This window comes from Sebastes umbrosus, chromosome 2 (genome assembly GCF_015220745.1).
Source record: "Sebastes umbrosus isolate fSebUmb1 chromosome 2, fSebUmb1.pri, whole genome shotgun sequence".
NCBI classification, from domain to species: domain Eukaryota; kingdom Metazoa; phylum Chordata; class Actinopteri; order Perciformes; family Sebastidae; genus Sebastes; species Sebastes umbrosus.
The window spans coordinates 4,148,233-4,174,134 of NC_051270.1; the positions used below are offsets into that span (position 1 = coordinate 4,148,233).

The 25,902-nt window shown below is 40.5% G+C and overlaps 1 protein-coding gene across 1 annotated transcript; it reads left to right on the forward strand.

The window, feature by feature from the left end:
• The first annotated feature begins 1,056 nt into the window (after positions 1 to 1,056).
• Positions 1,057 to 25,603, forward strand: tpcn2 (two pore segment channel 2). The gene is made up of 25 exons (XM_037752157.1): positions 1,057 to 1,455; positions 6,276 to 6,331; positions 7,869 to 7,945; positions 8,160 to 8,337; positions 8,506 to 8,622; positions 10,005 to 10,111; positions 11,220 to 11,292; positions 12,640 to 12,739; positions 12,846 to 12,911; positions 13,669 to 13,733; positions 15,344 to 15,435; positions 15,574 to 15,655; positions 16,795 to 16,884; positions 17,024 to 17,143; positions 17,263 to 17,322; positions 18,436 to 18,564; positions 20,159 to 20,208; positions 20,321 to 20,417; positions 20,535 to 20,606; positions 21,998 to 22,071; positions 22,305 to 22,410; positions 22,704 to 22,786; positions 22,894 to 22,975; positions 24,764 to 24,855; positions 24,946 to 25,603. Exons 1-25 carry the CDS (start codon positions 1,290 to 1,292, stop codon positions 25,022 to 25,024), a joined length of 2,313 nt encoding a protein of 770 aa, XP_037608085.1. The 5' UTR covers positions 1,057 to 1,289; the 3' UTR covers positions 25,025 to 25,603.
• The last annotated feature ends 299 nt before the right edge of the window (positions 25,604 to 25,902 follow it).

A 25,902-nucleotide genomic window follows, 5' to 3' on the forward strand; every position in this document is an offset into this window, starting at 1 on the left:
GTTCTTTAATATTTCTATATTTTAATTAGGACCATTGGCTGAATATACCTGTATTTACCCTCTGTTGAAATGCTCCGTTTTAGTACATTTCAATGGAATTGCAACGGAATTGCGTTGCTAGGCAACAGTTTGGGTCCATGTTTACTTCCTGTCAGCTGATGTTATTCACATACACTGCATTAGGAAATAAACTGAGACACATTTATAATGTTAAAGTTTAAAATTGTGTCAAGGGTCTAAATATTGTATATTCGTGACATCACGAATGGGCAGAAATCCTGACAGCTTGTTTCAAATGCAGAATTTCTGAATACGGGCTGTGTGTATTTCCCTGTGGATTGAGCGTTTCGATACTTTCACAGTATTTATATAGGACTTAAGCCTGCTTTATAATAAAAAAACATGAAATCTCACTTTTTTATAATATGGGACCTTTAAAGCACTGACCAGAAGTGGCAAACTGTGAATCTCGTTGTATTTAATACAATAATGACAATAAAGCTTTCTATACTATTATATTCTATTCTATTCCAATTACTGCTTTACTTCTGCAACCAGCCACTCTCAGATGTCTCTCCTGCAGTAGGCTGCTGCTGCAGACTACAGCATGTGCAGTCAGTGTACTGCAGCCTGCAGCATGTGCAGTCAGTGTACTGCAGCCTGCAGCATGTGCAGTCAGTGTACTGCAGCCTGCAGCATGTGCAGTCAGTGTACTGCAGACTGCAGCATGTGCAGTCAGTGTACTGCAGCCTGCAGCATGTGCAGTCAGTGTACTGCAGACTGCAGCATGTGCAGTCAGTGTACTGCAGCCTGCAGCATGTGCAGTCAGTGTACTGCAGACTGCAGCATGTGCAATCAGTGTACTGCAGCCTGCAGCATGTGCAGTCAGTGTACTGCAGACTGCAGCATGTGCAGTCAGTGTACTGCAGACTACAGCATGTGCAGTCAGTGTACTGCAGACTGCAGCATGTGCAGTCAGTGTACTGTAGGTGGAGTCTGTGTTTTAAAGTGTAAAGTGATACTAGAGTCAGGAGGAGGAGGGTGGAGCAGAGCAGAGGGGCGACTTCCTAAAAGCACATTCCCTTCTGTGTGCCCTCAGCCTGACGCATGTTATGTCCTCTCTCTGTTGAAACTATGTAACTCTGAGTATAGTCCATAACTGGAGGCTATAATAGAGAGAGAGACTAAACTTTCTCAGGAGCTTTACTCCACTCCTGACTGTTTACTTTCACTTTCACAGCTGAGCAGCAGCAGCCACAGAGGAGGAACTTGTGGTAGAGATTTCCTGGATGGAATCGGACAGTCTGCTGACCGGGACTGTGAACGGAGCCGCCGAGGATTATGGCTCCTTGCCGGGCAAAGAGCACGGAGGGGCTCCGGGCAGCAGCAGCAGCAGCAGGAGGAAGATGTCCTACGAGGTGGCCGGACAGTCGTGCAGCGTCGAGAGCGACTCAGGTGAGTGGAGGTGGAGTCTGAGTTATGAAGCTCTCAGGTCGGTGGCGTTAACTCTGTTTGGGCAGTGGTGGAAGAAGATTCAGATCCTCTAATATAGACAAAAGTCCTATTGGCTGCTTTAAACTTTACACTCAAATAAAAGAACACAAGTTGCATCTGCAAATTATACTTAAAGGTACTATATAGGCTATTAAATAGACGTTATCAATCGCTTTAAGCCCCATTTATGTGGGTCAAGAGGGGCCTACTGCACCTACTAGTAGATTTTATCATCTATTCAAATGGTAGATCACCGAAACAAGGTATAAAAGAACACAACAGCGATGTCTAGCGACCGTAGTAATTATGATAGGAGGTCGGGGACGATGGATGGGACACAAAACATAGGAGTGTGCATCCCGTGTAAAACCATCAATGTGTAGTTGTGTTTGTAGTTATTTTAACCCCAAACACAATGTTTTTCCCAAAACATAACTAAGTGTTTTTTGTTGCCTAAACCTAAAGAAGTTGTAGTTTTTTAGTTGTAGTTGCTATGTATAACGGACCGTTGCTATGGGCGCAGTTCTGATGTCGGACTCTGGCGGACCGTTTTTGTGTCAAATTATTGATTTCTTAAGTAAGTAACTGTGTAATAAGCGGGATAATGTACAGCTAGCGGGATATTGTTGTGAAAGAATCCCCTTCAGGGCGATGAGAGACCCCTCCGCTGCGAGCGTCGGGGTGCAGCATCACCCTGACGGGGATTCTTTCACAACATTGACCGGCTTGCTGTACATTATCCCTTACTTATTACACGGCTTTGTTGAAGACTCGATTCTGATTGGTCAATCTCAGCGATCTACGGTCTGTTATTTCCTTATAGCAGACCGTTGCTATGTATAACAGACCGTTGCTTTGGGCGTAGTTCTGATGTCGGACTCTGGCGGACCGTTTTTGTTTCAAATTATTGCAGCTAGCGGGCCCCTATTGACCCACATCTATGGTGCTTATAGCGACTTATAACACCTGTTTAATGGCCTGATAGTCGAATCGGGTGCAGCAGTGTCATAGGCCCTGTTCAGACCTGGTATTAACATACGTCCTCAGTGATCGGATCACAAGTGGACAGCTCTAAGTACAGGTGCGAACGCACTCAATACGCATTGAGATCAGATCTTTCAGTCCAATAACCTTATATTTCGATGTTATAAAAATGTAAAAAAAAAATGTACCTAAATTCACGATATTACTACAGACATTCCTGTAATATTACGTCACAATGTCTGCTGTATTAGCCGTGTGTTTACTACGTGTTTATTTGCATATAGAGCGGGGAACTGAGGTCGGATCACAGGTGGTCACTCAAGACGTATTCTAATGCCAGGTGTGAACAGACGTACTTAAAGCTGTCCACTTGTGATCCGGTCACTGAGGACGCATCTTAATACCAGGTCTGAACAGGGCCTGAGATACTCAAACCATCCTTTCACACTTAAAGTCACTTTAGATCACATTTCTGATGTTTGGTCTGAACTACAACTGAAGCTTCGACCATGTCTGCATGACTCTATGCACCGAGTTGCTGCCATACGGTACAGTTGTACCTATATAAAGTGTCCACTAAGTATATAGTTTTAGAATATACTCTATTAAGGCAGCAACTAGCAACTATGTTAAAATGTTGAATATCCGTCAAGTATTTAATAGAGTAATTCTGTAAAATGTCATAACATTTTTAATAATACCCATCACAATTTCCCTAAACTGAAATTTTTTTAATGTCTGTCTCTAATGTTTGGAAGGTGACTTGGCTTCGTCCTCGTGGTGCCTTATCAGGTCTCCAATCAGTTCATCTGATTCTGACGTCACAGCCGAATCAATTAGTTTAAGTGGTATGAAAACTGTCTTTGACTCAGACAGTACAGACTTAATGTTGGTGTAGAACAGGAGAGTATAGTAGACAAGCAGAAGGTGGTAAGAAAAGCACATTCTGTGAGAAAAGCAGATGTATATATGTATTATTTTAATTAAGATACGTTGATTTCCTACAGCTTTGATCAGTTTCATTCCACTTACTATGATGCACAAGACCGTAAACTGTTGTGCAAATAAAGTGAGAATCCCCCTTTGTTATAGTCATTCAAGATAATAGAATTAAAGTAGCAGTGATGTGTCCTGTGACTCCAAAATTAACTTTTTGGGTTATCTTTTCAAAGGCTGGTAACCTGATTAAAACTGATTTTAAAAAAAAACTGAAATTTCCCGTCCATAAAACTGCATAATGTCATTAAAAACACTGCAGCTCATTGTACTGCTGTTGCTGCCTCTCTCTTATCCGTGCAGCGCCACTTCTCTGAAAACATTCTTGTGAACAGTGAGACATTCTTCATTCGGTTCTTTCACCGCGCTCTTCATTTCTTTCTTTTAGGTTGATCTACTCTGGCAATGTGTCGCCACATTTGCAGACTCTCTTTGCAGTTAGCACCAAATTCTCCTCTGTGGTACCCGACTACCACCATACGCGCCGATCATGTGGGGAAAACTGCATCTATTTATACTTCTATTCTATTAGGAATTGCCATCCAATTAAAATTTGTTGCAGCTCTGAGCGACGTATTGTTATGTTGTGGCCAATGTGTATGTAAAAAGCCTACTGCCCCCTCAAGACTGTGTGCTGTATGGTGTCGCACAGTGTTTCCCATTAATCACCTAAGACCTGCCACACTTTCATAGTGAACCGAAAATATTTATACTATGGCTGTCAATCGATTAAAATATTTAATCACAATTAATCGCATGATTGTCCATAGTTAATCGCTATTAATGGCAAATTAATCGTACATTTTTTTAATACCTTAATGGGAGATTTGTCAAGTATTTAATACTCTTATCAACATGGGAGTGGGCAAATATGCTGCTTTATGCAAATGTATGTATATATGTATTATTGGATATAAATTAACAACACAAAACAATGACAGATATTGTCCAGAAACCCTCACAGGTACTGCATTTAGTATAAAGAATAATCCAATAGTTGATAATTCACTTTAAAGTATTAAGTAATAGTAATTGTGATGTAGCATAGCAACGGTCTGCTATCCATAGCAACGGTCTGCTATACATAGCAACGGTCTGTTATACATAGCAACGGTCTATTTTAGAGAAATTACAGACCGCAGAATGCCGGGAATGACCAATCAGAATTAGTATTCAACACAGCCGTGTAATAAGGAGTTTATAATAACATAAACATTAAATATTACATTTTTATTTTAAAATGACTGCAGATATATATATTAATGTATGACGTTAATCCACAACTTTAAAGTTCACAAATTGAAAATTACTCCATAAATCTGAATCTTGTAGCTATTTCTGTCATATACTACATTGTTGACCACTTAAATGCGTACAGGAAAATATTATTAGATAATATGGATATTGTTATTTTTTATTGTAATTGTATTTATTGTAATATTGTTTATATGTTATATTGTCAGTACAGGATTTCTCTGACAGTTTCTCTTTTTCTCGACTGCAACAAGTGTGAGAAGTGCAGCTCACACTTGTCTGTCCACTGTGGTGTGTGCGTGTGTGCATGTGTGTGTGAGTGTGTGTTTTGGCCGTGTGTGTTGCAGCCGTTTTAAGTGTTGCCCTGTCAGAGGCTCCCACCGCCGCTATGACACATCCTGCTGTGAAGCATTGAGTCAGCAGTGTGTGAATGTGTGAGTGTGTGAATGTGTGTGTGCGTGTGGCCAGGACTGAGTCATCATGTCTGTCTCTGTAACTGCTGTGTGGAACAGTAACAGTCATTGAACATAATCACCTGACAGCTGTGGAACAAGCTCATGCTGAGTCTCTGATAGCTTCTATATACAGTGTTACTCTATTTTACTGGTGCTGTCAATCAACTACAATATATTATTTGTGTTTTATTCGCAAATTAATTACACATTTTTTATTTGTTCAAAATGTAGAGTGAATTAGCCTAATGAGGGACATGTTTTGCATTCAGATTTCTGGAATATATTGAAGCCAATACATTAAATCCACAGCCAGTAAGCGCATCATCCGGTGCGCCGCGACCGGCTCTAGGTCTGCTTGGAAAGGCCGCTGCCTGGGGCCCGGGGAGTGCTCGCTGCGCAGTGCGCCCTCTCTCCCTCTGTGGAGAGGGACGGGATCCCCGGCACGACTGTCAACCGGGGCGTGCTGTCCTCACTCAGTGCGAGGGGTCTGCGGCACCCCGTCTTGTTTGCCATGCTTATGATGTGTGACTTCTTGCCATCAGCATTCATAACCAGACAACCTTTACTAAACTGTTTACCAGAGCACCAAGTTCTTCAGAGATCTAGCCTCGTAATGTTGCTCTCAAAGTGCTCCAGATTGATGCATTTAACTTTAAAATGTTCAAATCGTTTTTCCAGGGGAGCATGCCCAGCCGCAGTCTCTTAGAATCCAATGGCAAACATTGTATTACGTCATCCAAAGCTCATTCCGGCGCTGCTGGATTGGACAATATGAAAATAGACACAGACGCCCACCCGTAGTGGGGAGTTTTGTGTGTTTGAGTAGAGATAAAACACAGTTAGAAAAGTAAGACACACCTTTACCAGACTTCCAGTTTTTCCCAGTTTTGCCTCAAGAAAGAGCCAACCTCCAACCCGGCTCCCTATCCAACCAGTTCTGTTGTTTGTTTTAGTCTGACAATTAGTCTATTGTTGTACAAGGAACCATGTTGAGCTATTTACTTAGAGGACAGTTGAGCTCACCTCTGAGTTATGTAAAGACATATGTTGTTGTTCAGATGGTCCTACAGAAACTTGTCTCACTGTTCACAGATGATCGGGACCTCTACATCCAACAAGCTGTCGTACTCATCGAGGACGCCATACAGGTAAGCACAATGACTTTCCTTTCTTATTTCTCTTTTGGTCATTAGTAAGAAAAGTTAAATGGAGAGGTATCATATTGAGAGTAGGGTTGGCCCTCACAGTTTTCTTTCCTACGTCCTTCATGTTCATGAATTCACATTACTGTAAGATTTCTAAAGCTGGACGTACACTGTACGACGTTAGCCCGTTTCTGGCCTGAATTTTTAGCCGCACGACTCATTTTAGAGTCGAATTTCAGCTTCGTCGGGCGTCGTTTGCCGTGCAGTGACAGGGGGAACCGAGGACCGATGAACTCCTCCCGACCGTCCGTCAGACAGTCGGATGAATTTCTGACATGTCAGAAATTTTGGTCAGCCGACTACGGCCTCTCGTACAGTTGAAGCAGATCCACGAGTTGATTCCCAAACGTCAGTGCCTTTTATCTCCTCTTTTTACAATAATCAGAGCGTAGCTATCAAGATAATAATGTACTCATTATAGATATAGTAAAACGTAGCTAGCTTACCTCCACTTCTCTCTGCCATACACATCTTCCCTCCACCTGCGAGTCCATCTACGCCACCACGTTTTTTTTAGTTTTTGTTTCAGCAGACAGGATGTCACAGACGATCAAGGCAGCACGTTTCTGCCTCGTTAGCATTATGACCCGTACAGACCTCTGTTGGAAAACAAATTTTGCCTGCCTCGGAGCTTTCAAACTAATCTTTATTGACAACTGTCAACAGCCAGAACGGTCCGCAGGGGCCAACGTGCCGTAGATTATGACAGCGGTGTGTACTCGAGATATACAACTTAGACTCGAGTCACAAATTTGATGACTTTAGACTCAATTTGACGAAATAATTAAAGATCTGCAACTCGACTTGGTCTTTAACACCAGGGACTCCAGACTTCACTTGAACTTGAGCCTTTTGAGTTGAAAATAGATACCCTCCCCCAAGCCCAAAGATTAAAAAGTATGTTATTTAAAAAGTGTGTGCACCAACTGCCCGGTACCGGAGGTCACTCCGACAGCATCGGGATATTGGGTTTATTTATTTCTTGAGAGATCCTTTATTGATTTGTTTGACTCATTTATTTTGTTGAACTCTGGACTCTTTATTTATGGTGAGTATTATTGGGATTATCTTACACTTAATTCCCCAGATCCACTTTGTTTGAACTAATCCGACAGTAGCAAGATGCAGGAGAGAACCATGAAGGACTAACGTTACGTTACTGAGCACCAGTTAGTGTCAGTTACTCTGTTGTTAAAATGGTGTTACATTTGTTGAAGAGCGTATTATGACTTGTTTAGGACTCGAAACTCAAAGTTAAGGACTTGGGACTTGAGTGCAAAGACTTGAGACTTACTTGTGACTTGCAAAACAATGACTTGGTCCCACCTCTGGATTATGGTATGTGAAAATAGACCTAATTAGGTCGTTGGACTTTGACTACTACCCTAAATGTCCCTCAGCCTAAAGATTATCAAAAAGTCTTTCATTATTTTACTACATCACATCACTGTCTTCTTCCCTTTTGTTTGCTTGCTCATAGTACCGGTCCATCAACCACCGGGTGGACGCCCGCTCGCTGTGCCTGTATCGATGGTACTACTCCAGGATATTCCAGTGGTGAGTTCACACCTTCCAACACCTGTTCAGCTCATCTATGGATAAAAAACTGCTACGGACCTGAGTTAGGTAGACAATGGATGAATGCTGACATATAGTGTAAATCGCTTTGAGGGGTCGGAAGACTAGAAAAGCGCTGCATAAATGCAAGTCTATTTACCATATTTCTACCATATGCCTCCATCCATTTGTCACCCATCTTTCTCTGCACCAGGGGTTTGGGCCTAACCATCGCGGTGGTGTTGCTGCTGGCGTTCTTGGAGCGCCCGTCCTCCATGTCCATGTCCTCGGACCCCCGGCATCGCTCTCCTCCCTGGGAGCCTCCCTGCGGCCTCACCGAAGGCATCGAGATGGTCTGCCTCGTCATCTTCGCTCTCGATCTCGCCGTTAAGGTAAGCACATGCAGCCAGCTTGGGAAACATTTTTGCTCCCAGGACCTTGGCAGCTGTCGTGGATTTTGTGATGTTTCCAAATAATCTTGCTGCTTTTGATAGTTATTAATTACCTTCTTATTTGTGCGTTTGAACCGTACTGCTTCACTCCGTCTGTTTTGTCCTCAGAGCTACCTGATTGGCTGGGAGGAGTTCAGAAAGAACAAGTGGCTGATCGGCTACACGGTAGTCATTACATTCTCCATCATCGACTGGGTGTTGTCTGTCAGCATGGTGTGCGATGAGGTGAGTGAGGCCGTCCTCCTCGGTCACGCTTCTGGAGATGCACAGTGTGGTTTTAGCTGTAGAGAAGTCAGTGAGACAGTTCGCCAAAGAGCAGAGAAATCTGACTGTAGGCCACTCTCATTATCAGTCATGGCCCAATTCAAAGTTAGTCAAATACATTCCAAATGACTGGCAGTGGTCTTGCTTCGTCCATTTTATCGAGGATACTTCGGGAGCTGCACATCAACCAGCAGTGATGGGGGAGAATTTGCAGAGAACTGCTGACTGTTAAACTGTGTCACCAAACTGTGTCTTATCTCAGCAAGCCATTTGGTACTTCACTGGTGGTCCCATCGTGTTTTAAACATAAGATATAATAACTTCTATAGATAAATATAGGTCTCAGAGAAAACATTTAATATTTGTTAATGCCAAATTAGTTTGTCTGAAGGTAAAATTAAGGTTCATTTAACAACAGCGCTGCGTATTTAATAAATATATATAAACTAGGGCTGTAAAAGTTAATGCGATAATAACGTAACTTGCAATTTTTAAGTTGTACCGGGCTAAAGGTTTTAAAGCTAGAGTGAAGATACTGACTTCATATGAAAGTATAAAACCTAAAGAATCCATCGGTACCAATCATGTCATACTAGCTTATCGGGAAGGAGGTTAAATAACGCTCCAAATGTGCGCTATATTTTGTCGAGGAAAAACTGGCATAGCCATTTTCAAAGGGGTCCCTTGACCTCTGACCTCCAGATATGTGAATGAAAATGGGTTCTATGGGTACCCACGAGTCTCCCCTTTACAGACATGCCCACTTTATGATAATCACATGCAGTTTGGGGCAAGTCATAGTCAAGTCAGCACACTGACACACTGACAGCTGTTGTTGCCTGTTGGGCTGCATTTTGCCATGTTATGATTTGAGCATATTGTTTTATGTTAAATGCAGTACCTGTGAGGGTTTCTGGACAATATCTGTCATTGTTTTGTGTTATTAATTATTTTCCAAAAATAAATATATACATATGTTTACATAAAGCAGCATATGTGTCCACTCACATATTGATAAGAGTATTAAATACTTGACAAATCTCCCTTTAAGGTACATTTTGAACAGATAAAAAATGTATACACTTTGTATATTGTAAATATACATTACAGTGAGTATAAAGTGTGTATCTGTTGACCGCATGTCACAGTCAACACGGATGGAAACTCTGGAAAAGGTAGTTAAGTAGACTTTGTAGTTGAAATTATTTCTAGTTCTGTTGAAGTGCATGTACTCGTTCTTGTGACTTCACACATGGCCTGCTCTGTCTTGAGGAGGGCCGAGTGAATTCAAATGACTCACAATCTTTCTAAAAAAGTGATCCTATCTTTTCTCTTTTAATCAGAGACTTCGAGTACGGCGACTCCTCCGGCCGTTCTTCCTCCTGCAGAACTCTTCCCTGATGAAAAAGACGCTGAAGTGCATCAAGAGGACTCTGCCAGAGATCGCCAGGTATTTGACTGCTTTACGGAGGTCTATCTAACATCTACTGATTTAAAGGGGTATTACATTACTAATTACTCTGGGGGACTGAGTGGTTTAGTTCAGCACACTGAAACTCCAGTCACACCTGCAGCTGGCTCACTCATCTTCTACTCTCACTTCTGTCAGCGGGTCGCTGCTTCCCCATAATGTGACCGCAGGCTGACGGTGATACACTCTGACTGCACCACCTCTACTTCATCATACACATGTGTCTATTTGTATTATTGCAAATCAATTAACAACACAAAACAATGACAGATGTTGTCCAGAAACCCTCACAGGTACTGCATTTAGCATAAAACAATATGCTCAAATCATAACATGGCAAACTGCAGCCCAACAGGCAACAACAGCTGTCAGTGTGTCAGTGTGCTGACTTGACTATGACTTGCCCCAAACTGCATGTGATTATCATAAAGTGGGCATGTCTGTAAAGGGGAGACTCATGGGTACCCATAGAACCCATTTTCATTCACATATCTTGAGGTCAGAGGTCAAGGGACCCCTTTGGAAATGGACATGACAGTTTTTCTTCGCCAAAATGTAGAGTCAGTTTGGAGTGTTATTTAGCCTCCTTCTTGACAATCTACTATGACATGGTTGGTACCAATGGATTCATTAGGTTTTTTAGTTCCATATGATACCAGTATCTTTACTTTTAATGAAAGTTGCGTTAATGCGTTAAAGATATAAGTGACGTTAAAACAAATTTGAAGGCTCTATTATCGCGTTAACTTTGACAGCCCCAATTTGTACATACAAATGTGAAAGGAGAAGTCAACTACGACCCAATCACAGAGCTTTAAAATCTGTTGTTTGCACCTCTAGCCGCGTGCAGAAGCTTTAAGTTGACGCTTTGTAGAAACCTGATAACACAGTGTTCAGTTTGGATCAGTTCACTTTCAGATTCTGGGTCAGTTTAAGCTTCTGTGGTGCCGTATTTTGTTCCCAGTTGCATCAACAAACATCCTGAAATTGGTGCAGTGCTGACTGGCTTCTTTTTCTATAGCAACAGTAGCTAAGGCTCATGGGTGATGTAATATTTAGTCATGTGTGTGTTGTCCTGTCTGTACAGTGTCATCCTGCTGTTGGCGCTCCACCTCTGCCTCTTCACTATGATCGGCATGCTGCTGTTTGCTAAAAGCGAGGTGAGTTCAGGTCACGTCACGCCCTGATACACACTACTGTATTGTACTGCTGACACTGTGGCGTGTGTGGACATGTGTGTGGACATGTGTGTGTGTGTGTGTGTCTGGACTTGTCCCAGACTGTGATGGCATCTCAACAGCCAAGGGTCACTGTCCCAAAAAAAAGCCACTCTTCATATATCATTGAAAATGCAGTTGCAATAACAGAGACATCAATTAAAAAATGATTAAAATAATGTCACAGACTGACTCAGGGAAGGTTGGATGGATAGGATATCAAATATATATAAGCAAGAGCAAAGCTTTAACTCACTAGATGGTGGAAGGAAGAAGGTGAATATATGAAGCCACTTTAATATAGTTGAGGCCCAAACAATTTCCAAAAACTTGTGGTTTGAATTCTAATATCAAACGCCGCTGTAGACACTCATTTATTTACTCCAAAACTAGGGATGCACCGATTTATTGGCCGTACATCGGTATCGGGTCAATATTCACCTTGTTGACTGCCAAGATGACATTTATGGCAGTGGGCGATGTTTTTATCTGTTGTGTCACATCAGTTTTGTAAATGTTCTGTTAATTATTAAAAAAAAAAAAAAAATCATGTGAAAGAAGGTTATATTAGAGATAGTTGAGTTTGAGCTCATTCAAAGACAGTGTAATGAAATGCTCAATGGCTTTAGTACAGCTCAGTTATTTATTTTTTGTATATAATGAAGAGGTCTTTGTTTCCCTGGCACAAAAGGGGAACAAATAACAACAAAAACAAAATAAACAGCATCATCAAAAACATCAGTATCGGCTATCGTACAAATTGTTATTTTAAACATCAGTATCGTATCGGCCCAGAATTTCACAATCGGTGCATCCCTATCAGAAACATGTTTTACTTTAATAGAAAGACAGATTAAAGAAAAGCTTAATGAGAGATTGTAGTGAATTACAGAGGCTAGTACAACAGCTGGCCCAGAGGTAACGTGTCCAGCTCGCTGTTATAAAAGACATACTGTACGTGATGTCAGGGATCATGTACAGCGAGCCGTTATCCAACTTACACAGCTACTTACTAAATAAATCACTAATTAGACACAAAGTATTGATTTACAAACGGCTTGTTTTCTACAAAATATCAAAACTAACGATAAATTCCTGTCACAAGTCATCTGACGGTAGAGTAATGTTTATTTATTCTGGACAATAGTTCAGGAACTCAAAACAGAAACAGAAAAAACAACAGATCTTTATTCTTTATTTTTTAAAATGTATTTCAGTACTATATTAACACCAGCGTAGAGAGAACAATACGAGGTTTAAGTCCACTCTGCCTCTCCGTCTGTGTTTCAGGATCCAGAGAAGAACGGGGAGTGGAGGTTACATTTCAGAGACCTGCCGAGCTCTCTGACCTCTCTGCTGGTGCTGCTAACCACGGCCAACAACCCAGATGGTACACAATCAGTCACATGATAGACAACAAGCCGTGTTGTTGACTGCTGGTAATCTCTGTTTCTGTGATGGAACTCCTTTTCAACATGTCTTCTGTCCCGTCACAGTGATGATCCCTGCCTACTCCCTAAACAGAGGCAACTCCATCTTCTTTGTCCTCTTCAGTGTGATTGGTAAGTAGTGATTATTATTGCCTGTGTCAGTGCAGCGGCTTTAAAGGGACAGTTCGGATGTTTTAAAGTGGGGTTGCATGGATTACTTATCCATAGTTGGTGTATTACCTACAGTAGATGGCGGTCGGCATGCCCCCAGTTTGGAGAACCGGCACAGGAGCAAAGCAACGTACTGCTGTGGACGGGGTGTGCAGCAGCATAACAGATTTTAGACACCTAAAAGAATCTATATCAGTTTAAATTTACGCTTTATTTGGAATATTTTCACAGGTTACCTCGCCATCAGACAGCCTTTTCTGACGGGGAACTGAATCCGTCATCTATGCTCTCTCCAAAACCACCAGACTCCATTGACAAAATGAGCAATTTTACCTCACAGAACACGGGAGTTGCTGGTTTACCGCTGCCTCGATCGGTTAGTTTGTTTATGTTATTGTGTCTCTTTGGTTTTTGGAAGGGTTAGTTCAGATACCAAAGTCACAGAATAACACAAACAAACTATAAAACGGTAAAACAGCTTCAGTTCTCCGCCGTAAAGGGCTGTCTGACGGCAAGGTAAAGCGGTGAAAATATTATAAATATCACATAAACTTAAGATGATAAACTTCCGTCTACAGCAGTACAGCTGGTACTTCTGCCTGCTACAACAACCCCACTTCAGAACAACCAAACTATCCCTTTAAGTGACTTGAAGTGGTAGTACGTTATTGTGTTGAGTGAAGTGTTTAAAGAGGGAGTTTGTTTTGCCTCCTGGCAGGAACCTACTGTCTGATGAACTTACTGACGGCCATCATCTATAACCAGTTCAGGGGATATTTACTGGTGAGTCACGCATACAGTATGACATCATCATGCAGTTACAGCTCCACCCACTACACGCACAGTCTGTTTTGATTATATTAGCATTAATGTGAGGCTGTGAGACGATTTTTTATATTTTTACTAAACAAATCATGACTGCTGTTACTTAATTATTCCCAGCTGGAAAAACAGGTCTGTCAACAGAGAAAAACCCCACGCCTTAGCAGTGGAAGATCTGTCATCTGACATATTTCATATACCGCAGCATTTACGCCCAACATTGAGTCATGATTTTGTGCTAAACTCATATTGAAAATCATATTGAGCCTCAGCATTACCACTCTAACATGTACATCCTGGGATTTTAGCATTGCAGTTGGAGGATTCACAAGAGATGAAATCGAAGCATTAGAGGCTCATTTTATCCAAACTAGAGTCTACAATTCCCATAATGCAACCAACAGCGTCTTTTCCAAGCTCCACAGGAAGAGCGCCGGTCGTTGATGCCAATTTTCGTTGTGGCCAAATGGCGGTACTATAACTTCTGTGTGCGTCACGTGATGCCATTCGGCCCAAAAATACTTTTTTCCCATAGACTTTCCCAGAGACGTCTGTAACTCAGCGGATAATCTTTTTTTGTTGAGGTGAATCAACTTCCCAGTATGAACACTCTAACAGTCCTTATTTAAATCATTAGGTCTTAAAGCTATAAAACACACTAATAGCTGAATCCAGAGTTATTTTTCCTTCCTCCGTTCATGTGAATGAGACCCAGACCGAGACTAGAGTGAGGGCTGGTAGGCGGAGTTAAAGGACACGCTACTGCGTCTGCTCCATGGGCCCAATGGATGCAGAAGATCGCCGGAAGATCCGAGTACTTTATCACTTTACAGTCGAGCCATTTTGGCTTCATGCGCTACTGAGCAACTCTCATAGGAATGACCGGGAGCCCGCCTCCAACGCTGTATCCAGTTCTCTTAATACATCCATGATTTTATCCTTTTCGTGTGTCATTTCTGCGCTAAGCAAACGTCCCCAAAAAAACACTTAGTTAGGGTTATGGAAAACGTCATTGTTCGGCTTAAAATAAGTACGTAAACTAAATAAAATCAAAAACACCAGTCAACAACAGTCTCCAACACGGGTCTCCTGGTTAAAAGTCTGGTGTTTATAAATATATATAAATGCCACGATAAAAAAAATATCCTTCAGCAGACCATCAAATGGTCAAAGTTTCATCCTAGTTTTGCATCACCAAGCAACGATAATGTAAAAATGTATTCTGACTTGAAGTTCACTTTGAATTACACAACTATAGCAAGATTCAAAAGGGAAAATGGGTGCCCTGAAGGGTCAGAAAAGAGATCCCAAACTGTACAGCATGCTTTTGAAAATGGTCATAAAAAATGTGAAGTAGTAGTTACTACATGACCTGTACTTTACTTGTTCACCTGAGAGAGTGTGTAACAGGTTGCTGGGTTGTGACTGCCCTCTGCTGGAATATAAGAGGAGTCTAACTGGATTATAACATTCTGACTTCTTAAAGCCCACTAGAGACGAATACAGTAAATACACTGCACACAATAACAATGGAAAATGCTTGAAGGCTTTCTGTTCATGTTCTGGTCCAGTTGTCGGTCCAGACGTCCATCATCAGGAGACGACTGGGGATCCGAGCTGCTTTCCAAGTCCTCAGCTGTCAGGGAGCCCAACGAGCTGCTGAGTAAGAGACACACACACGTTTTATCTGAGTTGAAACCGTTGTATTGTCAGCACAGTTTACAGTAAACAGGTTTTCTGCACTCCACCAATATCAAATGAACAGAAAGCATGGAGAGTGATGTGTTGTTTTCTCTGTCAGGGAGCATGTGGGTGTTGATGTGGTGCTGAAGGTGATGTCCGGGGTCCACATGAAGAGCTACTACAGAGCGGCCATCACTAAGGTCAGAGCCGACACCACACACATACACACACACACACACACACACACACACACACACACACACACAACCACTCAAAGGGCGTCTGTCACCAAAATACAATACAAATTATGATTACTTTTATTCTAGATGCATGTGGAGACTGATAATACAAACTACCTGCACAGTCTGTAGTGTGATATCCTGCACACTTCTCTGAAAGTAACCACACCCCATCTGTCTTTTCTTTATCATTTTAATTTTCTAAAAAAACAAAACTTACAATCCCTCAAATGCATATAGTGCACATAATTTGAGATGTGAAAAGCATATTCAGTTCTAGCGCATAGACTGTGAATAAGATATATATTTACTTGACAGATCTCCCTTTAAGGTGCATTTTGAACAGATAAAAATGTGCGATTAATTTTTTATTATTAATCGTGATAAAAAAATTAAATCGATTGAGAGCCCTAACATATATAGCATAAATCTTGCCACAAATGAAGCTCTTGGATGGGTTAGAACTAGGGATGCTAATTTTGAAAAAAAGTTTTAACCGATTATTAACCATTGACCGGCAAGATTAATGCGTCGCATGCAAAACAGGCAACTGAGTCCCCAGTTCACCCGTCCGGTAGAGTTACTGTAGCGTCCACGGAGCTGCGTGTATTGTCGCAGACACATGCAGCCACTTTCCCAGTAAAAGTCCGCCACCACCACCGCATTATTTAGTTTAGCAGGTTGTCAGCTGTGTGTCTGCCCGGCGTAACGTCAGCGATTGTCCGACAAAACGTGTTTGTGTGTTTGTGCTACTTAAGCAGCTGTAGCGTTGCTGGGGGCTTCTTGCTCCCAGTAGCAACACACATACGGTCTGTCAGCGCGGCGTGACGTCAGCGAGTGTTCGACAGACTGTGTGTGTGTGTGGCGGCGGTGGTGTTATACTGTAGCTGTAGCAGAAAGTGTGTGTTTTGCTCAGCTTTCTAATTAATTATTAATATTTCTTTTAACCGTTTAACCGATAGCGTTAATTGGTTAAAATTCTTAATGTCGGTTAACGGTTAATTATTAGCATTCCTAGTTAGAACACATTGAGATGAGAAGATGCATCCTCCGTTTTTTCTTCACCTTGACTGTTTTCCTTTACAACATCTGGACTTCAGGAGGCGGGGCGGTATGCAGATGTGGGCTACATGGATCGAGAGCAGTTCAGGAAGATATTTGACGAGCTGGATAAAGATCGCATTAAGGAGGTAGAGCTGTGCTCACGGGATCTGCTGCTTCAAAGATTCATTCAACTTCACGTTTCACTTTGACATCTGCTTCATGTCTCTGACTCTGTGTGTGTGTGTTTGTGTGTGTGTGTGTGTGTGTGTGTGTGTGTTCCTCCAGCACCCTCCCTTGCCCCAGTACAACTCTCCAGTCCTGCAGAGGCTCCAGGTGGTCTTCAGTCACTACTATCTCACTATACTTGGAAACGCGGTGGCTTTGGCCAATGTCATATGCATATGTGTAAGTTGCACACACACACACACACACACACACACACACGCACACATACACGCATACATGTATATACTCATACACCCTCAAACGCTGACCAAGCTGTCTACCATATGTGTGTGTTTCAGACCGTCCTGGTGTTGAATTCAGAAAAGTCCACGACAGAGAGAGACAACTTCATCATAGAGGTGAATTCAGTCAGATCATGTCTTACAGATGTTCATGGTCCACAGAGGATGATTCTTAATCATTTTGGTGACCCCCCTGACCTTTCCTCCCGTACCCCCATCAGGTCAAAATGACACCTCAACTGACTGTGAATATTGAATCCTGATGGTTTCGGTTATGGAGGGTTTTTAAAGGCCAAAAAACTAAACAAAATATTAAGTAAATGCTTAAATACATGACTAAATAAATAATGTGCCATCGGCTCTGGGCCCCTGACTTTTGATGGATTTAAGTTGACAGATTTATTTATTTTGCTGCAGCGTGTTACACTATGGATAATAAGTATATATAATTAAATAAAATAATAACTAGTTAAATAAATGTTTGAATAAATTAATAAGTAAATAAATATATGAATGTATATTGGTAGATTTTCAACTATTTTATTCTTATTTTATTCTAACGTTTTACTCGTCCTATTTTTATTTTTTACTGCTTATTTGCACCAACGAACCAAAGCAAATTCCTAGTGTATGCCTGATACACCTGGCAATAAATAAAGATTCTGATTCTGATGAATGAATAAATAAATCAATATACAAATGTGTAAATATATATATATAAATAAATAAATGTAACATTTATATATTTAATGTCTCATTTCATTTGTTATTTATTTATTTATGGTGACAAATAAGTATTAATTAAATCATTATTTATATAGTTAAGGATTTAATTATATAATAACTTATGTATTTATATATTTAGTTTTGGTCCTTAAAACCCTCCATATTTGGTGACGTATCAGGTCACAAAAAAATCTAAATCTAATGAACTGATTGCCATGAAAGTTTGCTTATACTTTACTTGTTTTTTTAATGTATATTATTTGAACTTCTAATATAATTATGTTGATATAATAATATAATATCAACATAATAATAATAATATTACAGATTTTCACCACTTTAAGCTTCCCGTTAAGACAAACTAAGTCTTTAGAAATATCAGAATCATCAGTAGGTTGTTGTTGTTTCATTTAATGTTTTTTCGGGTATAAATAAGATGAACATTGCAGCCTGGTTGAAATTGTGAACATAACCTACTTCCCTCTTCTACTGTCCAACTGTCAGATCATCAACCTGTGCTTCATCCTATACTACCTGTTTGAAATGTGCGTGAAGATCTTTGCCTTCGGCTGGAAAGGATACCTGTCCTACAGGAACAACATCTTTGACGGCTTCCTCACCATCCTGCTGCTGGTAAACCTGCTCTACCTGCTCACTCTCAGTACTGTCATATTTACTTTAGCACAGCTGCACTTTAGTCAAATGGGAAACGATGACACTAAGGACCAGATTTACATTTACATGCTTTTAATATTTTGTATGTTTGTATGTTGATCTGTTGTGACTCGAAGGTGCGGACAGGATTTAGACTCCATCTTCAGTATGAAGAAAATACAGAAGTTTAAATGCAGTTAGACCAACCTACAGCAGTGTTTTAGAAGTGTAGCACTGTCATCGAGTGACAACTCTGTGTTATGCCATTTCTGTGTTCACCCTGATCATTATTATTTTTTTTCATACTTTCTTTTTTCCCTTTTTTCGAGGTTGTTTTCATACATGCAATTAACAGTTCGTAATTACAATAGTTTATAAACAATTTTTTAAGTAGTTGAGCTTGGAGACGAACACATTAAGTACACTAGGGAAAACAACTTCAGCATTCAACATTGAAATAAAAGTAAGAAAAAAATAAAATAATAATAAAAAATAATAAAATAATAATAATAATAATAATAATAATAATTATTATTATTATTATAATATCAATACAAAGAAAATAGAGTAATAATAATAAATGAAATAAACAAATAAGGAAAAAAAAAACTGATTATTAAAGGAACAGTCCATCATTTTAGGGGACAGCTAGCCTGGCTCTGTCAACGGTAGTAAAATTCACCTACCAGCACCTCTAAAGCTCACTGATTAACATGTTATATCTCATTTTTGAATCCCTTAACACTCTGGCGGCCCACCGGCAGGCCCAGCCGCTATTCTGTCTTTCAGAGGTTGTTGCGGGCTGAGTTTTAACGCCACTCATTTCTTAAACACATTAATGCTACAGTTGTAAAGCAAGAGTGAAGTTACTGGTATCATATGAAACTAAAAAACCTAAAGAATTAATTGGTACCAACCATGTCATACTAGCTTGTTGGGAAGGAGGTTAATTAACGCTCCAAAGTTACGCAAACTTTTGGCGAGGAAAACCTGTCATGGCCATTTTCAAAGGTCCCTTGACCTCTGACCTCCAGACCTTGGGCAAGTCTTATTGTCAAGTCAGCACACTGACACACTGACAGCTGTTGTTGCCTGTTGGGCTGCAGTTTACCATGTTATGATTTGAGCATATTGTTTTATACTAAATGCAGTACCTGTGAGGGTTTCTGGACAATATCTGTCATTGTTTTGTGTTGTTAATTGATTTCCAATAATAAATATATACATATATTTACATAAAGCAGCATATTTGCCCACTCCCATGTTAATAAGAGTATTAAATACTTGACAAAAATCTCCCTTTAAGGTACATTTTGAACAGATTAAAAATGTGTGATTAATTTAGCAATAGCGATTAAATATTTTAATCTATTGACAGCCCTAGTCACCATACTGTACATGTGTCAACGTTGTGTGTTCATTACTTGTTTCTGCTGCCCCCAAGTGGCCAAAAAGATCAGTTATTTCATGTTTAATGAAGTAAAATGTTTCATGATGAGCATTTGATTTGTTGCTATATTATTTACCACTTTTGATATTCATCACTGATCTTATGTGTTTGTCTCTCCATCAGATCCTACAGATCACTATATATATCACCTACAGGCTTCCTTATTCTCAGTGGTAGGTTGTATTTTCTTCATATCATTTTAAAGTAAGTAAGCTGTGTTACATTATCTGACAATTGTCTCACGTGTGTGTGTGTGTGTGTGTGTGTGTGTGTGTGTCACAACAGGGACCCGTCCCATGGTGTAATATCTCTGTGGGAGATGGTTCGTCTGATCAACATGCTGATTGTGTTCCGCTTCCTGCGCATCATCCCTGATATCAAGGTACGATATAGCCATGATAGCCGGTACACACAGACGCTGCAGCCTCATAAAGAAAACATTCCTGTGTCTGTCTTTATGTCCCTTTCTGCTTTTAAAATGTTCCATCTTGTCGTCCAGCTCATGGCTTTGGTCGCGAGTACGCTGTTGGACCTGGTGAAAAATCTCCGAGCCTTTGCAGGGATACTGCTGGTGAGTCAGCAAACACTACATTACAAGTCCAGTGTGAAGGATTTCGGGGGATCTAGTGGCAGAAATGGAGTATGATATTCATAACTTTGTTTTCTTTAGTGTTTAATCACCTGAAAATAAGAGTTGTTGTGTTTTCATTAGCTTAGAATGAGCCCTTCATATCTACTTAGGGAGCGGGTCCTCTTCAGAGAGTCCTCCATGTTTCTACAGTAGCCCAGAACGGACAAACCAAACGCTGGCTCTGAAGAGGGCCTTTTTACTAGGGCTGTCAATCAATTAATATATTTAATCGCAAATTAATCACACATGTTTTTATTTGTTCAAAATGTACCTTAAAGGGAGATTTGTCAAGTATTTAATACTCTTATCAACATGGGAGTGGGCAAATATGCTGCTTTATGCAAACGTATGTTTATATTTATCACTGGAAATCAATTAACACAAAACAATGACAGATATTGTCCAGAAACCCTCACAGGTACTGCATTTAGCATAAAACAATATGCTCCAATCATAACATGGCAAACTCAAACCCAACAGGCAACAACAGCTGTCAGTGTGTCAGTGTGCTGACTTGACTATGACTTAACCCAAACTGCATGTGATTATCATAAAGTGGGCATGTCTGTAAAGGGGAGACTCGTGGGTACCCATAGAACCCATTTTCATTCACATATCTTGAGGTCAGAGGTCAAGGGACCGCTTTGAAATGGCCATGCCAGTTTTTCCTCAACAAAATGTAGCGTAAGTTTGGAGCGTTATTTAGCCTCCTTTGCAACAAGCTAGTATGACATGTTTGCTACCGATGGATTCATTAGGTTTTTCTAGTTTCATATGATACCAGTATCTTCACTCTAGCTTTAAAACTGAGCCCTTTACAACCTAAAAATTGCAGGTTGCATTAATGCGTTAAAGAGGTTAGTGGCATTAAAACAATTTTGCGTTAACGCGTTATTATTTGACAGCCCTAGTTTTTACCTGAAGGCCACCGTAGTTCTCTGACACGCTATTCAGTTGGTTGCAATCTGCAACCTCACCATTAGATGTCACTAAATCCTACACACTGCTCCTTTAAATCAACAAGCTGATCTACACTTATTGTTACCTTTACAAATATGATATAAAATAATATCTTTTCTATTGATGGAGTCCCATCACACACACATTTTCAAACCAATGAAACCTAAGTAGAAAAATAAAAAATATATGTATATTACTAATATATTATAATATTTACACTACTAGTGTTGTGTGAAAACCTTTTATCTTCTATTTCGTTCATCTTCATGCTTTTGAAGAGGCTGACTCATGACATGAGATCATCGCCTTTGGCTCATAAAACCTTTTTTCAAACACTTCATGTTCATGTCTTCTTCTTGCTCTCTGTGCAGGTGGTGTACTATGTGTTTGCTGTGATTGGGATCTGGCTGTTTGAGGGAACCATTAAACCTCCTCCAGACATGAGGTATGAAGTCATCCGCAGTAAGAACACATGACGGAGACAGAAACAGAACGAGGCTCAAAGACAATTTATGACAGCTTCAGGCAGACTACCATAACACTGACATTCACAAATAGCTTCAAATGAAACGGACCATTAGCTAGATTAAAATTAAGATTTCTCTGGGTTTGAAAACTTTTGTAAACATCTGAGATAATGTAAGTACACAACTCAACACCTCCCTGATTGTGTCCCAGTGTGATCTCCAACTCCTCCATGGAGAACGTCACCTCTAACTTCAGCATGGAGTGCGGCACCTACGAGCAGCTGGAATACTGGCCGAACAACTTTGATGACTTCGCTGTGAGTAACAACAACAGTCAGATCTTCATTGTCTTCTAATGTACAGTGAAAGGATCAAATCTTGGATTGAAGTGCATGTTTTTGATTGATATATGTTTATTGTGTTATATTCCTTATTATTACACGGCTCTGTTGAATACTCGATTCTGATTGGTCAATCGCGGCGTTCTACGGTCTGTTATTTCTTTATAGCAGACCGTTGCTACGTATCTTTAATGTATAGAAGAAGTGTAGAAGAGTAAAAGAAGAGTGTCTTTCCTCCCTCTCTCTCCCTCTCTCTCTCTCTCTCTCAGGCATCCATCATTTTGCTGTATGATGTCATGATAGTCAACAACTGGCAGGCCTTCATGGACGCATACAGCAGATACACCACTGAGTAAGAACATATTTTATATCTGACATGCACAGCAGCTGATGCAGATGATGCAGCTGATGGTGGTGACTGATGATGACGTTGATAATGAGCTTGTTATTTTTCCTCAGGTGGTCGAAGATCTACTTTGTGTGTTGGTGGCTCACCTCGTCTGTCATGTGGGTCAACTTGTTTGTGGCGCTCATCTTAGAGGTCAGTTCACACAGACGGATACCTTCATTCTCAATCGATTCAAATACTTAATGTATGATTGTCCATAGTTAATCATGATTAATCACACGTTTTGTATCTGTTCAAAATGAACCTTAAAGGGAGATTTGTCAAGTATTTAATACTCTTCTCAACACGGGAGTGGACAAATATGCTGTATGTATATATTTATTATTGAAAATCAATTAACAACACAAAACAATGACAAGTATTGTCCAGAAACCCTCACAGGTACTGCATTTAGCATAAAATATGCTCAAATCACAACATGGCAAACTGCAGCCCAACAGGCAACAACAGCTGTCAGTGTGTCAGTGTGCTGACTTGACTATGACTTGCCCCAAACTGCATGTGATTATCATAAAGTGGGCATGTCTGTAAAGGGGAGACTCGTGGGTACCCAGAGAACCCATTTACATTCACATATCTGGAAGTCAGAGGTCAAGGGACCCCTTTAAAAATGGCCATGACAGTTTTTCCTCGCCAAAATTTAGCGTAAGTTATTTAACCTCCTTCTCGACAAGCTAGTATGACATAGTTGGTACCAATGGATTCGTTTTCTAGTTTCATTTGATGCCAGTATCTTCACTCTATCTTTAAAACTGTCCGCCACAACTTAAAAAACCCAAGTTGCATTAAAGAAACTAGTGGCGTTAAAACGAATGAATGCGTTATTATCGCGTTAACTTTGAAAGCTCTAATTTATTCATAAAATGGCTACAGAAAAAGACATCAATCATAGTTCACAGTAGTTTCGGTCAACAGTTTAGATGCTGTTCAACATCAGTGCACAATGTATATTAAACTGCATGAAACAATGGAGCCAGAACTTCTTCTTTATGCATTTAAATAACCTACCTATGGATTTGACTGACTTCAAATGGTGCCATGCCATTGGTCTGATCGGCCCATTATTCAGAACCCCAGTAGTTAAAGTGTCCTATTGGACCGAAAGCCCGTATAGTCCGACCGCACGTTTTACCAGAAACAACAGCCCACTTTAGTTTATTTATCTTAGGTCACAGAAGATCTGTTAAAGTTAAATATCAGCCGAAATGAATAGTCTTTCTTTATCATACAAAGTCATACGTTATGATTTACATTATGATTTACACGTTATCTGTTAAATTGAACAATATGTTTTCAGAGTCTGGAAAATTGTATGGCTCCAATTTTCGGAGCAGTGGGCCTTTGGAGCAGTGGGCTTTTGTTTTCGGGATAACGGACTGTCGGACTATGGGCTTTCTGTCTCATGCAAGATTTTTTGAACTATTGGGGTTTTAGAATAATGGGACAGCAGCTAGATTCTTGCGATGTCATGAGATCACGTGACAATCACAGGATCACATATTATGATAATCCATCTTGTCAGGCTTCAAGTGATGCGTCTGTGTCAAGCCAGCCAGTAACCGGACCAATCAGCATCCTGTGAGGAGCTACTGGCAGCTACGGGCGTGGCTTAAGCGATTGTTTATTCTAAACAACAAAGATGGTTCATCTGATCACCTGCCAAGTATTTATTTAAAGTGCCTGCCCTTTTCCAAACAGTTTCCAGTGACGTCTTCTCAGATGGTTCTGTGTAAACAAATCATCTGGTGCGTCAGGTTACCTTGAAAAGACGTACACCTTCAGTGCCACAAACAAGGGAGGAACATCGGAAAGGGATTTGTGGTTTATGTGACTTGTTGAAGAAAGATGTGGAATAATGCCAGGCTTATCTTTTAATATAAACTACATACTAAATACTCTTTGTCTCTTGTCTTCTAACAGAACTTCATCTACAGGTGGGACCGTAGTCACAGCTGCTCTGTTACAGATGTGGAGAGGATCCGATATGAAACATCTGTTCAGCTCATGTTCAGGTAGGATGACGCTGTTGTTTGGGTGTAAGTCATATAACTCAGAAATCACAGCTAACTCTTTGTCCATGACTTTCCCCTCTTTCTCTGCAGAGAGCAGATCCAGGAACCAACGGAAGAGGAATTACTATGTCAACTACACCAACACCCCCACTTACACCTAGACTGGTGACACACTCACACACTCAGCACCAGCACCTACAACCAGTCAAGAGACTGCTACTAAATGAGTCTATTTTCTACTACTAGTGTATTTTAATTTTGGATTATTGTAATATATAATTAATTACTACTACACTGTTTCTCAGTGGCAGAGGCTCTGTGGAGGAAGACGTCATGTCTCACATGAGTGGGTGGCTCTAAAAGCCATAAGTTGAGTATGTATTAGTATCTTTGAAATAAGTGCACAAGAAATTAATCAAACTGTGAATACAAAAAGCTCAATTTTAAATACGGAAACATAAAGCACATAAAGAAAGTAAATCCAAATTTCCAAGTGTTACTACTTTTGTTTGCCAAGTTGTGGCACCAACGACCACAAAACCATCAGTTTCACTAGACTTCAGTATGAAGTGTGCCAAAATATTACAACTGTTATATATCACCACCAGCAGCATAGGTTTGGTTCTCCAAAGAACTAACGGTTAGGGGTGGGGAAAAAATTATATAGATTTTTTTAATGCCAGAATCGATATATTTGGAGGGTCTGCGTGGATACGTCCTGCACCCTCACATGTTAAATCCAGCGTGGTAAACACTACACATCCAGTAAAGGATGGAAACACTTTGGGTTTCACACATTGCAGGAAAAGCAGAGCTAGACATCACGGCTAAAGCTGCATGCTAACTCTGTCATGGACAGGAAACGTTATTGTATTGTGGTAACGTGCGGTCGAGCCGGCCGTCGCTCTCATCTCCGTGGTCAAATGGGCCGACGCTACAACTGTAGAGCACCCATATACTGACATTTATGTTAAATGCATTCAAACGGCCCCAATGGAGCTGACCATGGATGTATAAAGAGAACGGAGCTGACGGGAGAGCTAGAGA

What these genes read in the sequence shown, in the direction of transcription:
- tpcn2 (XM_037752157.1), top strand. Translation starts at nt 1,290, where the DNA reads ATGGAATCGGACAGTCTGCTGACCGGGACTGTGAACGGAGCCGCCGAG. An exon ending in TGCTGTTTGCTAAAAGCGAG is followed by an intron (nt 11,293 to 12,639) that starts GTGAGTTCAGGT and finishes TCTGTGTTTCAG; the next exon opens with GATCCAGAGAAGAACGGGGA. An exon ending in ACAGAGCGGCCATCACTAAG is followed by an intron (nt 15,656 to 16,794) that starts GTCAGAGCCGAC and finishes TCTGGACTTCAG; the next exon opens with GAGGCGGGGCGGTATGCAGA.